Source organism: Betta splendens, chromosome 10 (genome assembly GCF_900634795.4).
Source record: "Betta splendens chromosome 10, fBetSpl5.4, whole genome shotgun sequence".
In the NCBI taxonomy this organism is placed as follows: domain Eukaryota; kingdom Metazoa; phylum Chordata; class Actinopteri; order Anabantiformes; family Osphronemidae; genus Betta; species Betta splendens.
Window position 1 is genome coordinate 10,489,515 of NC_040890.2, and position 12,764 is coordinate 10,502,278.

Consider the following 12,764-nt stretch of genomic DNA (forward strand, 5'->3'; position numbering starts at 1 on the left):
ACAGATTTTCACTGGTCTGACTGAACAGCGATCCAGTGATAAAAACGTTTAGGCAAATACCTCCCAGACCTCATTGTCTTCCTAGATCCTGCTCTGGACCTGCTCCATTAAGTGTGAGAAGGCCATTGTCATCTTTACTGCATGCCTGCCCCTCCTGATTGATCTGATGCACTGAAGTGATGAATGCATCCTTCTATGTGTGTCAGTTGTGTCCTGACCCAGATGTCCTGGTTTTGGCATTAAAGACACTATAAATACTGGTTTAGTGAGAACAGTAGACATAAATACATGAGCTCTGTCTCCCCCTGTGTGCTGTTCATTACATTGTCTGTCTTCAGACAACAAATTCATACAACTCTCAATTTGCAAAATACCACAGGAGTGTAAACTTTAATAAATATTAAACATTAAGTTCTTTTTCATATGTACATGTATCATACAGAAAAACCCAAAGGTGTTTTTGCTGGTATTGCAAATTAAGACATATCAATATAAAACATTTAGAAGAAATTATACAGACCCTCAAAGCTTCTCTGCTGATAGAGATGATATAAAAAAGCTGATATTCATGAACATAAACGAATGAGGGACGTTGCTTTTAGCAGCACTGACAAGAAGAGCACCATAGCGACACTGTTAAAAAGGTAAACAAAACTTTCTCTTCAATACCTTTACTTTAAACATAGCTTAAAATATATCATCAATATCTATGAAGCACCAAGAGTCCGGCAATGTTCCTTCCACGCTGCATGTTACCTCCCGGAGGAACAGGAGCATATGCAGAGAGTTCCTTTAGAGAAGGCAACACCTTCTAAGCTGTACCAACTTCAACAATTCAATTAAAGGAAAGGGAGACTTTGACTTTCAGATTGTCTGGAATCAGCATACCGCTTTATATACCTTAAAATTCTCCAACCTGCAGAGCGGTTAGAGCAGTGGCTACGGGGCAAGGACATATATCATCATCCTCATCATATCATCAGTTATTACCAGGGTGCTGAAAGTTATTCATATCTGTTCGAAGGAAATGAAATGCAGTCCTGGGCTGTAATACAATATTAGGTCTGTTTTTTAGCTGGTATCTTTTCTAAAAGCCAATATAGATAATAACACTATACAAACTACATTTTGCCTTACCTATGCTAACTTATCTTATCTCAGTCATGACTGTGAGTGGTTTGGCGGGATAAGCTTGGTGTTGGTCACAGTAAATTTGTGTTTACACAGGTCAAGCAATTTGCTTAAAATCTTAAACAGTGTGTACTCTAAGAGATCATATTTAATAAAGCAACTGTTCAAACATTTGGCCAGCATACTGTATGTAGTCTCTGTGTAACAGTCCTGATTGTCATAATACCAATTTTTTGTGGTAAGGACCGATAGGTCTGAGCACAGCAATTAAAAGGGGTTTAACCAAGAATTACAAATGGTTCATCCCTATAAGAGAACAGGAAGCTTGGTCTACTGAGCTTTGTGCTCTCTCTTCATCCGGAGGAGAAAGTTGCGCTTCTCCTCAAGAAGCTCTTGAATCCGTTTGTTCTTGGTTCTTTCTCTGAGGTTAACCCGACGTTTCGGGATCAGGTTGTTCTGAGAGACATCGTTGTCCGCATTGACAAACCTGTTGTATAACACGTCGATGGAGTTCTCACCATTCTCCTGGGCTCCACCTTCAGGCCTCACAGTGGAGCTTGCGGTTATTGTGACATCTGCCTTTTCTGTTGTTGAAGCAATGGTGGTGGGAGGTGAGCTTTCTGCAGGGTCTGGGGTTGTTGAGGGAATATCAGCAGGGATGTACTCTGAAAGGTCCAGCCAGGGGGAGGAGGCCAGACCTCCCATGTCCTCACTGGTGATGGTGGGAATCACCATAGTGAGGCTGTGGTCAAACACCACTGTGTCACTGAAAACTTCCACATCACTGTAAGACTCAGTAGTGTCATCCCCACTGATAACGACCCCGCTGGTTACTGTGACATCACTAAACGGCGGAGTTCCACTCGTCATTGCAACAGCATCAAAACCAATGGCTTTAGTGGCTGTAATAGCATCCGAAGGGCTGGGTGTGGTCACCCCACTGTCTGAGCTTTCATGGTACAACAGTGGAGTTTCATCCACACCTGCTGTGTCAGTGATTTTTGACTCAGGAAATGGAGAGGTTGTTGTTATACTAAACACTTTGGTGCTGGAGGATATAGTAGATGTAAAGTTAATGTTGAGTCTTGGTGGTTCTGGTATTTTATAGAGGGAGGGGGCTGTGGTGTAATAAAATGAGGTTTGTGTTTTCTTGTTTGGCTTTTTCTTCTCTGGGATCTTGTTCGGACTGACTTTGTTCCGGGAATTTGTTTTAAGCTCTGGTTTGAGTTTTTTGGGGAGGCTTGGACTTTGTTTGGTCTTTGCTGTTTTTGGGTGCATGGTAATCTTGGTGCTGGACTTTGAAATCTCCTTTTTAGGTGCAGCTTTTGTTTTTTTCTCAGTAGTAGTCACTGCAGTATTGTTTTTGGGAGTTAAACTAGTCTTTTTTGGAGCTATTTTGTCTGGACTCGTCTTTTTTGGAGTTACTTTGTCTGGACTAGTCTTCTTGGGAGGTACTTTGTCCGGACTAGTCTTCTTCTGAGTTACTTTGTCCGGACTAGTCTTCTTCGGAGTTACTTTGTCTGGACTAGTCTTTTTTGGGGTTACTTTTTCTGTACTAGTCTTCTTTGGAGTAACTTTGTCTGGAATAGTCTTCTTTGGAGTTACTTTGTCTGTACTTGTCTTCTTTGAAGTTACTATGTCTGGATTGCTATTTTTTTGAGTTACTTTGTCCTTAATAGACTTTTTGGGAGTTACTTTGTCCTTAATAGTCTTTTTGGGAGTTGCTTTATCAAGATTAGTCTTTTTTGGAGTTACTTTGTCCTTAACAGTCTTTTTGGGAGTTACTTTATCTGGATTAATCTTTTTTTGGGGTACTTTGTTTGGACTAATCTTTTTTGGAGTTATTTTGTCTGGACTAATCTTTTTTGGAGTTATTTTGTCTGGACTAGTCTTATTGGGAGTTACTTTGTCCGGACTAGTCTTCTTGGGAGATACTTTGTTTTTGTGTTTGCTTGTGTTTTGGGGAGTTATATTTCCTGGAGTAGTGCTTTGGGCAGTAGGTCTTACTGTAACATTCATTTTAGGCGTTAGAAAATTTTCCAATAAATAAATTGTGCTGCTTTCTTTTGGAAACGTCTTCATTGGACTGGTTACACCTTGAAGGTCTTTGTCAGTAATCGTACCGTATGTTTTTGGACTATGTGTGGTGCTTTGTAAGTGTGTCTCTAGGCTTTTGTCTATGTTTGGGACAGGGAGAGGCAGGGGATGAGCAATGACACTAGGAGAGGTTATATTAACTGATGTAGTGGCAGTGGACAATGCAATAGAGTGGACAGAAGCACTTGTAGCAGCTGGTGGATAAGTGGTGAATACTTTAGTGGATCTGAGTGAGGCCATGGTAGAATGAGGAACCAGAGGGCTGAAAGCTGAAGAATGAGGGATGGTCCAGGGACTTAGGGATGCTGAAATGGTGGTGACGGAAGCTTTGGTGTGAAGAATAGTGGTGGAACCAGATGTGAGAAGGCTGGTTGGTGAAAAAGTTGAAGCACTGGGCTGGATAAGGGTGATTTGGGTGGGCTTGGCGGTGGAGTTGGAAACAAGTTCTGTGATGCTGACATTGCTGCAGGTCTTGCAACATATGCGGCGGTAGTCCGGTAGAGAGCAGTAGCGAATCAGCACCTGCATACGACAGAACACGGAGCGGTCTCCATGACAACGTTGGCCTGTGAAGGAGAGAATAGAGAACTGAGACTGGGTGCAGCCAGGGGTAGACACTGCAGGGCTGTGTGTATATGTGGATGATGGACAAATGCTCACTGTGATTTAGCAGTAGCCTCTATATGCATGTTAACAAACATGCACATGTGTGTGAGTGTGTGTGTGTGTATGGGTGTGCGTTGGCTCCACACCATGCATAGTACAGTAGAAAAGACAGACCATTAGCAGAAAATGTAGCAAGGAAGAGGAAGAAAACCCCAAACATCAAGAAGAGTGTAAAGATTAGTCCAGAGCAACTGAAAAAGAAAAGGAAGTGTTGCCAGTCAGGTGGTTTATATAGAATCGTTTTACAAGTCTGAATTTCTCATCAAAAACATCTAATTTTGGCTTCCTCACTCGCATACAGCTCTGTGTTGCCATCGCTTCAGGTGTGCATCATTTACCTTTTGTGACACAGCAGCAAAAATAACTGTTCTCAAAGCCATGTTTAACATTCCCTCTGAATCTAGCGTTCCTAGTAAGAGAAGGGTCGCACTTTTTAAAACATTTTTATTGATACAACTTTGCTGTTGAGAATGACAGGAACTGAAACAATGAGATGTACGCCCCCCCCAGCTCAATATATAGATATATTCTTTTCTTAAGAAAAATAATTCAACTGTATCGAAAGTTACAAGTTCACAGTCACTTTGGTAAAACACTTCATTACTTGGAAATCAACCAATCAATCTGTTTATCGATTGAAAAACAAAACATGAAGTACATAAATGATATTTGCTGTTTAAATAAAATACATAATTTTAATGATGATGTAAAAACTGGAATGGCACATTAAGTGTCATATGAAACATTTACAAAACATTAATAAAATTTCCCTGATAAATCAAAGTGCATATAGACGCAGTGCACGTAGTCCATCTGAATGTTTCTTCAACGTCAGTCGAACGTTAGCCAGCCCCACGCAGCAGGCCAGTGAAGCCACAAAACAGTTACCCATAGTATAGAATATTATAGAAGAAGATAACAGTCATGAACATTATTAAATACAGTCAACACCAATGTTATTTACAGTATCGCACTGCTAGGTCTGGCTTGGTCTCATACAGTCCAACTCCAGCAGAAGGAAACCTTGGACAGCTCGCTACATAGTCACAACAGAAATATGTGATCACAATACAATGACAAGTCTGAAGTGTTTTTTTCCCTAGATGCCATGTGTGTCAATACCCTAGGCCCTTTGTAAACCCTTCCCAGTAGCTGGACGTTAGCCCAGCGTCACCTTGGTAGGCTCCATGGTTGGCGGGTGTGAGTTTGTTAAGTTGGTTAGAAGCTGCCTCTATTCCGAGTGAAACTTTGAATGAGTAAAGCCATCTCTTTCACAGATAAATGCCATTACATTCAATCCAAGATAAGGCATTGTTCATGTGATTAATGTTCATCAAAATAAAGTGAAATCATCCGACGCTCTCAAATCAAAGTTTATGAGGTATTTCTGTATCTGATTGCAATGTCTAAAAGCCCGAATGATGAAGCACTCTTACATACACACACACACACACACACACACACACGTTTTCACTAACCTAAGCTTGCATACAGTACATACTACACATATAACCACAAACATGCAAAAACGCACACACACACACACACACACACACACACACGCACACACACACACACACACACACACACACACACACACACACACACACACACACACACACACACACACTGGCTATATACTGTATAGAGAGATATATCTATATCTCTATATATAGATAAATATAGAGATACGCATACACACACACACACACACACACACACACACACACACACACACACACACACACACACACACACACACACACACACACACACACACACACACACACACACCAGGAGATGAATGCAGATGTGCATGACACAAAACGTGATCCTATCCTTAAAGAAAAGAAGGAGCGACAGTAAACCACTGATCCATCTGAGAGAATGGAGAGGCATCTAACTGACCAAGTCCTGCATAATATAGATCTAACCCTTTCCCCCCACAACACTTTTACCTTTATTAAATATTCATCTGTATTCATGTAAAATCAATAAAAAAATACACGTAACAGTCAAGGATCTATGCGATCAATAGCAGTCCAAAGGTTTTAGGCAAATAAGCTACAGCTTATTCATGGTAAAACATTATTAATATTATTGTTACTCATATAGATTTAGATTTATAGGTATATATAAATACAAATATATTTATAGATGTATTTTGTTTAAAGTCTGCAAGCACAAATAAGCTGCATTTATTGAACTTTATTATAACAGTCAAAGAGAGGATGGCTGATGATGAGGTGGAATGGGAAGCAACCTCAAGCGGTCAGACTACCCTGTTTTTATTTTTTTAAATTGACTTAAAGACTTTACCTCACGGTTCCCTCCCCCAGAAATCCAAGTGTTTACTTATGTTACTTCCTGTTCCTGTGCTGAGTTCCTGTCAGTCTGAGAATGGAAAGCAGAATACGACCATTCTCATCTCCGAATGAATCCAGGATGTCAGATGAGCACTTTAGCAAAGATGTCCTCATTGTGACAAGATCACATTCACAATAAAGCTTTCATATTTTTTTAAACTTTTTTTTCTATATAGATATTTATATACCTTTTGTGTTTATTTTCACACCTGTTTCTCCCCACAATGACAGTGCGCTACAAAAAGACAAAGCGCAGCTGCATCTCAGGAGTGGTAACCCATGACAACACGCTGCTAACTTGCGCAAAACACGGCCGCCAAATGCAAAGGGGGGGACCCCCCACACACGAGCGGCTCAACGCGTCTCAGGAGGTGTCAATGGAAACCGGGTCGCCTTGCCACTTCGAATACTTTTGCCGTCACATTTTTTGTTGATCTTTTAAGTTTTCGACTGGCCAGCGGTTACAACACAATGCTCCACAAAGGAGAGAGAGAGAGATAGAGAGTGAGAGACAGAGCAAGAGAGAACCAACCAGCACACACAGGAGCCAGAGACCTCCCCCCAGTCGGAGCCGCCTCAGACACAAAGAGAGAGACAACACCCCCCCAAAAAGAGAAGCGAAAGCTTTGCCACTCGCTCACGGGCGCGGGCACAGGCACAGGGCTCGGGGCGGGGGCGGGGGCGGGTCAGGGGGCCAGCCGAGGCCGGCCCTGCAGAGACAGGAGCACAGAGATGGGCAGGGCCCAGCAGAGGACAGACATGCAGCTGCGGCTGCCACTGTGGAGGCCAGGCTGGGAACTATAGAGGGAGGTTTTACGTGAGGAGATCTTTGGGAAGTTGGGGTTTGGACGAGACAGCCACTGGATCAGGATGTTGCCGTTCTTGTTGAGGTCAGACGAGCCCCCTGCGGAGAAAGAAGGAGACGTTCTGTGTTATTATCCAGATCATTTTAGCCTCCGCAGAACGCAGCGTGACACTTTTACTAGCAGCAGCGGCTCTGTGAATGTCTAGATCAAATTTATGGACGGGCAGTCGTTTCGCACTCACGGGGACACGGATCCATGCGACAGACTCTGATGGTGTCTGGCTTACTGTCCAGACACAGGCCGATGGTGTTGTCCCTGGTGTCGCACAGAGCCTGCCTCTGCTGAGTCCCATTCCCACACGTCACAGAGCACTGGAGCCATAAACACAGTCGTAAGCGCACTGTCATAAAACGGCAACGGCAAAACAAAGACACCGCAGCCGCGTTCTAAACGTCAGCTTTGTTTTACTGTAAGTGAAGATGATCTGTTTCCCAGAAGCCTGTCAAGTGCCAGGAACTGTTCTGGGGCTTCAATAGAAAAACAGATGTTTGATGTCTTGGTCATATGTTGCCTTCTGCTTCTGCACCCATGCTGAGCCACACACCTGGGACCACTGTCCAACTCGCCACTGGGTGGGGCAGGGGTCTCGGTTGCAGGGTCTACGGGACACGGGCCGGTCGTCGTTGCAGTATTTGTTGTGGATGGCGCGCGTGGTGTTGTCATCCAAGGGCTGGACGCAGCTGACCGAGCGGACCTGCATGCCGGTCTTCCCACACGGCTTGCTGCAATTCTGCCACTCCCCCGTCACCCAGCTGGAAAACATCACAGACGGCCAATTAGGAGGCTACAGCGCCGACGCGAAAGAGAAGAAGTGAAGCTGTTTATGTGGATTTGTTCGATTCCCCAAGTTCTACTTTAACAGCCGGGGACTTGCACACTGCATACATAGGTGGAGGACACGGCTTCTGGTTGCAGTCTCTGCTGTCTCCCCTTGGTTTCATGTTGGACTTGTTACAGAAGCTCTTGTAGACCATCTTACTGTCAACCTTTCTTCTGCAGCCGTAGCGCAGGTACTGCTTCCCTACAGCGGGAAGAAGGCGACGGAAGGTTTGAAAAGACATACGCGAGAAAAGCGCCCGGAGGTGATGTCAGGGCGTGGCCCCCTGCTGAGCCATTACCTCCACCACAGGACTTGGAGCAATAGGACCATCTCTTCGGGGCCCACTCATAGGCGCTGTCCTCTACCAGCATGTTGTTCAGAATGGCAAAGTCACTGTCCGTGTTCATGATGTACTTATAGGACAGACTCACATCCTCGTCTCCGTTTACTTTCATCTACAAACAGACAAGTTAGTTAAAAGAACACTTTGCACACTGTCACCACGTTCAACGCGACTGCCCTTCCTCTACCATGATAAGGATTCCGTGTCGCAGAGGGCCTGTGGTCTGAAGGGTTTCCTTGTCATGGTCGTTCTGATATTCCCACTCAATGCCCTTCTCTATGACCGACTGCGAGGTCGGGCCGTCGTTTCCCCCGTTTATGAAAACCTGCCCCGATGCCACGTTTTTCACAGCTGCGGGAGCACGACAAATACCCGTTAATACCCGCACAAAGGAAGTCCCAGGACTGACGCGGACGCGGACACGCAGATAAACAGTGCGTCAAATACCGAACATGTGCGAGGTGGCCTTCTGCTCCTGGATCATCAAGTGTCTCGCCCCTCTGGGAATTTCAAGTATTTTGAGAAAACCTGAAATCAAACAGACGTTTCGGGTCATGATGAACACCCACAAAACCTCTGAAACAAGAGTCGACTAAAGACACTGTAAACAGCATCCTTGCAGACAGAATAAAAATGAACTATGGGAGTTTGTGCTGTAATTGAGAGGCGTCTGACACAACATTAATTTGTGTCACTGTCAACTGTGGTTTGGACAATTGTACATATTGGCCTCTAGATGGAGACTTTTAGCTTAACTTAAGGAAATTCAGGAGCCATTGGGATCAACATCACTCCTTGTCATATTTGAACCGAGTCAAGCTCTGGATTTTAATGACTCTTATTCCGACCACATACCTTGTTTCTTGGCCGTGCGCGTGATGGTGTCTTTATAGGTTTTGCAGGTGGAGTTGTTGCCTCCACACACTCCACACTTGTCCTCCTGCTTCAGGGAGCCGACAACCCCGTCGCAGCCCACTTTCTGTTCATGAACACATACAAGGTTCAAGTAGAGCTGCCCACTGGCCAATGTGCTGTTCTTATGGGACACGCTCACCTCACACTCCCCGCGCACGCACACACTGTGCGGGTCCTTGTACGAGCACCGGGTTCCGTCCAGGACCATTCTCTGCATGAAGACCACATCCTGCGTCTCCTTGGACTGACAGAACAGGTGGCAGCGTCTGTTAGCTGGGAGAAAAACAGCCGCAGTCCAATGACCCTTTTGTGTTATATCCTGATGATTACATCTTCACACCAAGCGTGTGGCTATTTTCTTCTTCTGAATAGGAGTTGGCGTCTGTGTGACTCATACTACAACTGTACGAGTCTCCGGAGACCAAATCTGGCAGTTTAGCCCAGGCGGAGCGAACACTCCCACCTCATCACGTTTATTACAAATGGACACGAGCCAACGACCTTGTTTTGTCATACAGCAACACCAATAAACAGGCGGGAGACGTGCTACTGTAAAATAACAAGAGGTGGTAAATTTCTGTCATCTTGGATAGAGAATGCACGTCAATATGAGCGAGTATGCAGGGATTTCATTCTGCACGAGGTGTCAAAGAGTCATAGTGTACAGAGCACGACTGATATGATGAATCCCTTTAAGCAGCTGATCAAGCTGTCACACACACACGCACGCACGCACCCACGCACGCACGCACGCACGCACGCACGCACGCACGCACGCACGCACGCACGCACGCACACACACACACACACACACACACACACACACACACACAGGTCAGCCTCGCGCTTGCTATTTGTTCGCTCAAGGGCAGTTTACAGTACATCTGCTGACTCAGCAAAAGACGGAAATAGAGCCCCGCGCCACACTTTTTCCAAACAAATACTACAATTTCACACAACGCAGACACTCTTCGTTCGTCACGTTCTCACATTCTCTGGACCTCAGGAGATCACGTGCCTTGAATGGAATTCAATTTCACATCCCTGTTCACTTTTCTCCGTCTCCTCCCACATACACACACATATGATGTAGAGTAACCTGCAACAGCCTCAGTGAAAACTATGGCATTTAGAAATGATAACAACTGAGAAAAACAATCAACATAGTCCTTCATAACACAACCTTGACTTTGATATGGAAGCAGCTCTTTATTTAGATGGTGGCTGGATGTGTATTACGATGGAGAAAAGTGCAGGCAGTGGAATCCAGCCAATGGGTCAAGAATAAATGATGAGATAGAACATAAAGAATGTTTTTAAGGTGATATATATATAAACACGTGGGGTGTTTTGTCACAGGGCGTAGCTGGGCCTCAAACCTGTACTCAGCTGGCTGTCCAGATGTCAACGGCCACAACCCAACCTATATATAAAACCATGCAAAGTTCCCTTATTATGCAAAAGCCGCGTTTTAAACCTGTTCACATTTAGCTATTGAGTCAGAGCCTTTCCCAGAACTGACCATTCATAATTCTTCACCTTGTGAATGTAAGAGTCTATGTCACACAGCTCTGTGATCCTCTAGCTGATGTTGCTCTTAAAAACATCCTCTTTCTGTGTCTGTACTCACACTCTGGGTGTTCATGAGGCATCCAGTGGTGACGGTTGCTCTGGAACTCAAAGCGAGAGTCCCAGGAGCGACACTGCTCCTCCCGTGTGTCACTGTAGATGTCCTCACATTCATTGGTGTTGCACATCTGGAACTGGTGAGGTTTCCCTGTACAAGGGCGGCCGCCTTTGGCTGGACTGAAAGGGACGCGGGCAGATAGCATGAGAACATTTTCAGTCCATCATAGTCCACATTTTACACATTTCATGGAGACACATTCACACAAATACCTTGGATTATCACATTTACGCGTGCGGAACTGGACTCCTCCACCGCAGGTGCTGGAGCACTGTCCGAACTCGCTCCATGAACCCCAGCTTCCATCTTGCTTTATGATGTCAGGGGTTAACCAAATGCAGTGGCCCTTAAAGCAATGCTGTAACAGGCCAATGACACAACAGACAGTCGCTATTCGGATCCAGTTAGAGAAATGGCAGACTGGTTCATGTACACTGGGTAATACCTTCCCATCTCCACACATTGTGCCGTCGATGGGAGGCCCTTTCTTGGTTTTGCAGAAGAAGGGATTGTCTGGGTGGCTGCACCACAGCTGCTTACATGAGTCAAAGGGGCGATACTGGGGGAAACAGAGAGAGTCCTCCTTACAATGAGAAGCCCCAACATGAACGCTAACAGACTGACCTTCATGATACAAAACAGTAGGGATGAGACTCAACACTAAAAAACAAGAAATAAAAGAGAGATGAGAAGAGAGAAAACAACAATAATCACAACAGCAGCATATTAATAACGACATCAACCCCCTTCACTGTGTCACTGCACTGTACACTACGCTCCAATGAGAGACACAGCCATTCATGCAAACCAAAGGATGAGAGAGAGAGAGAGAGAGAGAGAGAGAGAGAGAGGCAGAGGAGAAATGGGACAGCCTATGATTTTAATTAGGTCACAAGGGAGGTCAGAGGGCGAAAGGCTGAAAGGCTAAACAGTGACCTCTAAAAGTCCCCTAGACACTGATCAATGACCAAATTCTGCTTTTTTGGCTTATGTGAACACAGATGAGTAAACTGCAGCGGCGTCATGCCCTCCTCCCGTCTCTACCATGACCCCAGGGACTCACAACATATGGCTACACCGTGGCAGGTAATCACCAATGACATCAGACTGGAGGATCCTAAAAGCTAAACAGAAGTAAGTAAAAGCAGCCTCTGTTTCTGTTTCTGCGTCGGCCTCAGCGTTTTCCCGTTGGATGGGAAAAACTTGTCATTGTCAGATACCAATATGTCCATTTAGGAAGCACGAGCACAACCAATGTGTGATTTATGTGTTTGTTTGTTTTTTTGGAGCCTGTGCTTATTTGGCGTTAGCAGCACTTCCATCCTACAAGCCACTAAAGCAGAGTCTTAGAACTGAAACTCTTCAAACACCAATTAAAGTTTTTGCCATCACCAAGGTAAAGATCACAATAACCAGATTGCAAATCAGCCTTTCTGCTGCCTTTATGTCAGTATTAATATCCACATCCACATGTCCACCTGTTCTGGGTTGGAGGTTCCACGAGCTCACTGCATGAGCCATCAGTTCAATTAAAACATAGCACACATTGGCGCAAAGTCACTTCCCCGCTAAATATTGTTTTAAGAATTTTCTCTTGAAATGTGAGCATTTTAGAATCCTGCAGACTAACGTCCGACATATGACGATGGGTAGAACAGAGAAACAATGTACAGTCAAAATGAAAAGTAAGGAGCAACGTTACGAACAATTACAACTTCGGAGGACAAATAGGAAAAGATGATGACGGGCCACATGTGGGGTTACCTTACCTGCGTTCCTGCCTGGCCCGCCTTTTGTAGCTGAGGGGAATGGGTTTGACAAAAGAACAGAGGGTAATCTAGCAATTTGTGCAAAGCCCCTAAACCCTCCACAT

At 44.8% G+C, this 12,764-nt stretch overlaps 1 protein-coding gene across 2 annotated transcripts in view; it reads right to left on the reverse strand.

Annotated features, from left to right (window-relative positions):
- Window positions 1-371: 371 nt before the first annotated feature.
- The window catches only part of LOC114864077 (A disintegrin and metalloproteinase with thrombospondin motifs 2-like), a 74,861-nt gene continuing 62,468 nt past the window's right edge, over window positions 372-12,764 (reverse strand). Inside the window, exons 10-23 of one of the 2 annotated variants that reach the window (XM_029164715.3) lie at window positions 12,661-12,690; window positions 11,337-11,450; window positions 11,104-11,249; window positions 10,835-11,010; window positions 9,344-9,477; window positions 9,145-9,268; window positions 8,737-8,817; window positions 8,477-8,640; window positions 8,245-8,401; window positions 8,012-8,147; window positions 7,671-7,878; window positions 7,308-7,437; window positions 7,078-7,164; window positions 372-3,794 (exon numbers count right to left, since the gene is read on the reverse strand). In XM_029164715.3, the coding sequence (XP_029020548.1) occupies window positions 1,462-3,794; window positions 7,078-7,164; window positions 7,308-7,437; window positions 7,671-7,878; window positions 8,012-8,147; window positions 8,245-8,401; window positions 8,477-8,640; window positions 8,737-8,817; window positions 9,145-9,268; window positions 9,344-9,477; window positions 10,835-11,010; window positions 11,104-11,249; window positions 11,337-11,450; window positions 12,661-12,690 (4,020 nt within the window). In that variant the 3' untranslated portion in view covers window positions 372-1,461. The remainder of the gene's footprint in view (window positions 3,795-7,077; window positions 7,165-7,307; window positions 7,438-7,670; window positions 7,879-8,011; window positions 8,148-8,244; window positions 8,402-8,476; window positions 8,641-8,736; window positions 8,818-9,144; window positions 9,269-9,343; window positions 9,478-10,834; window positions 11,011-11,103; window positions 11,250-11,336; window positions 11,451-12,660; window positions 12,691-12,764) is intronic. The other variant, XM_029164716.3, reaches the window with a different exon arrangement.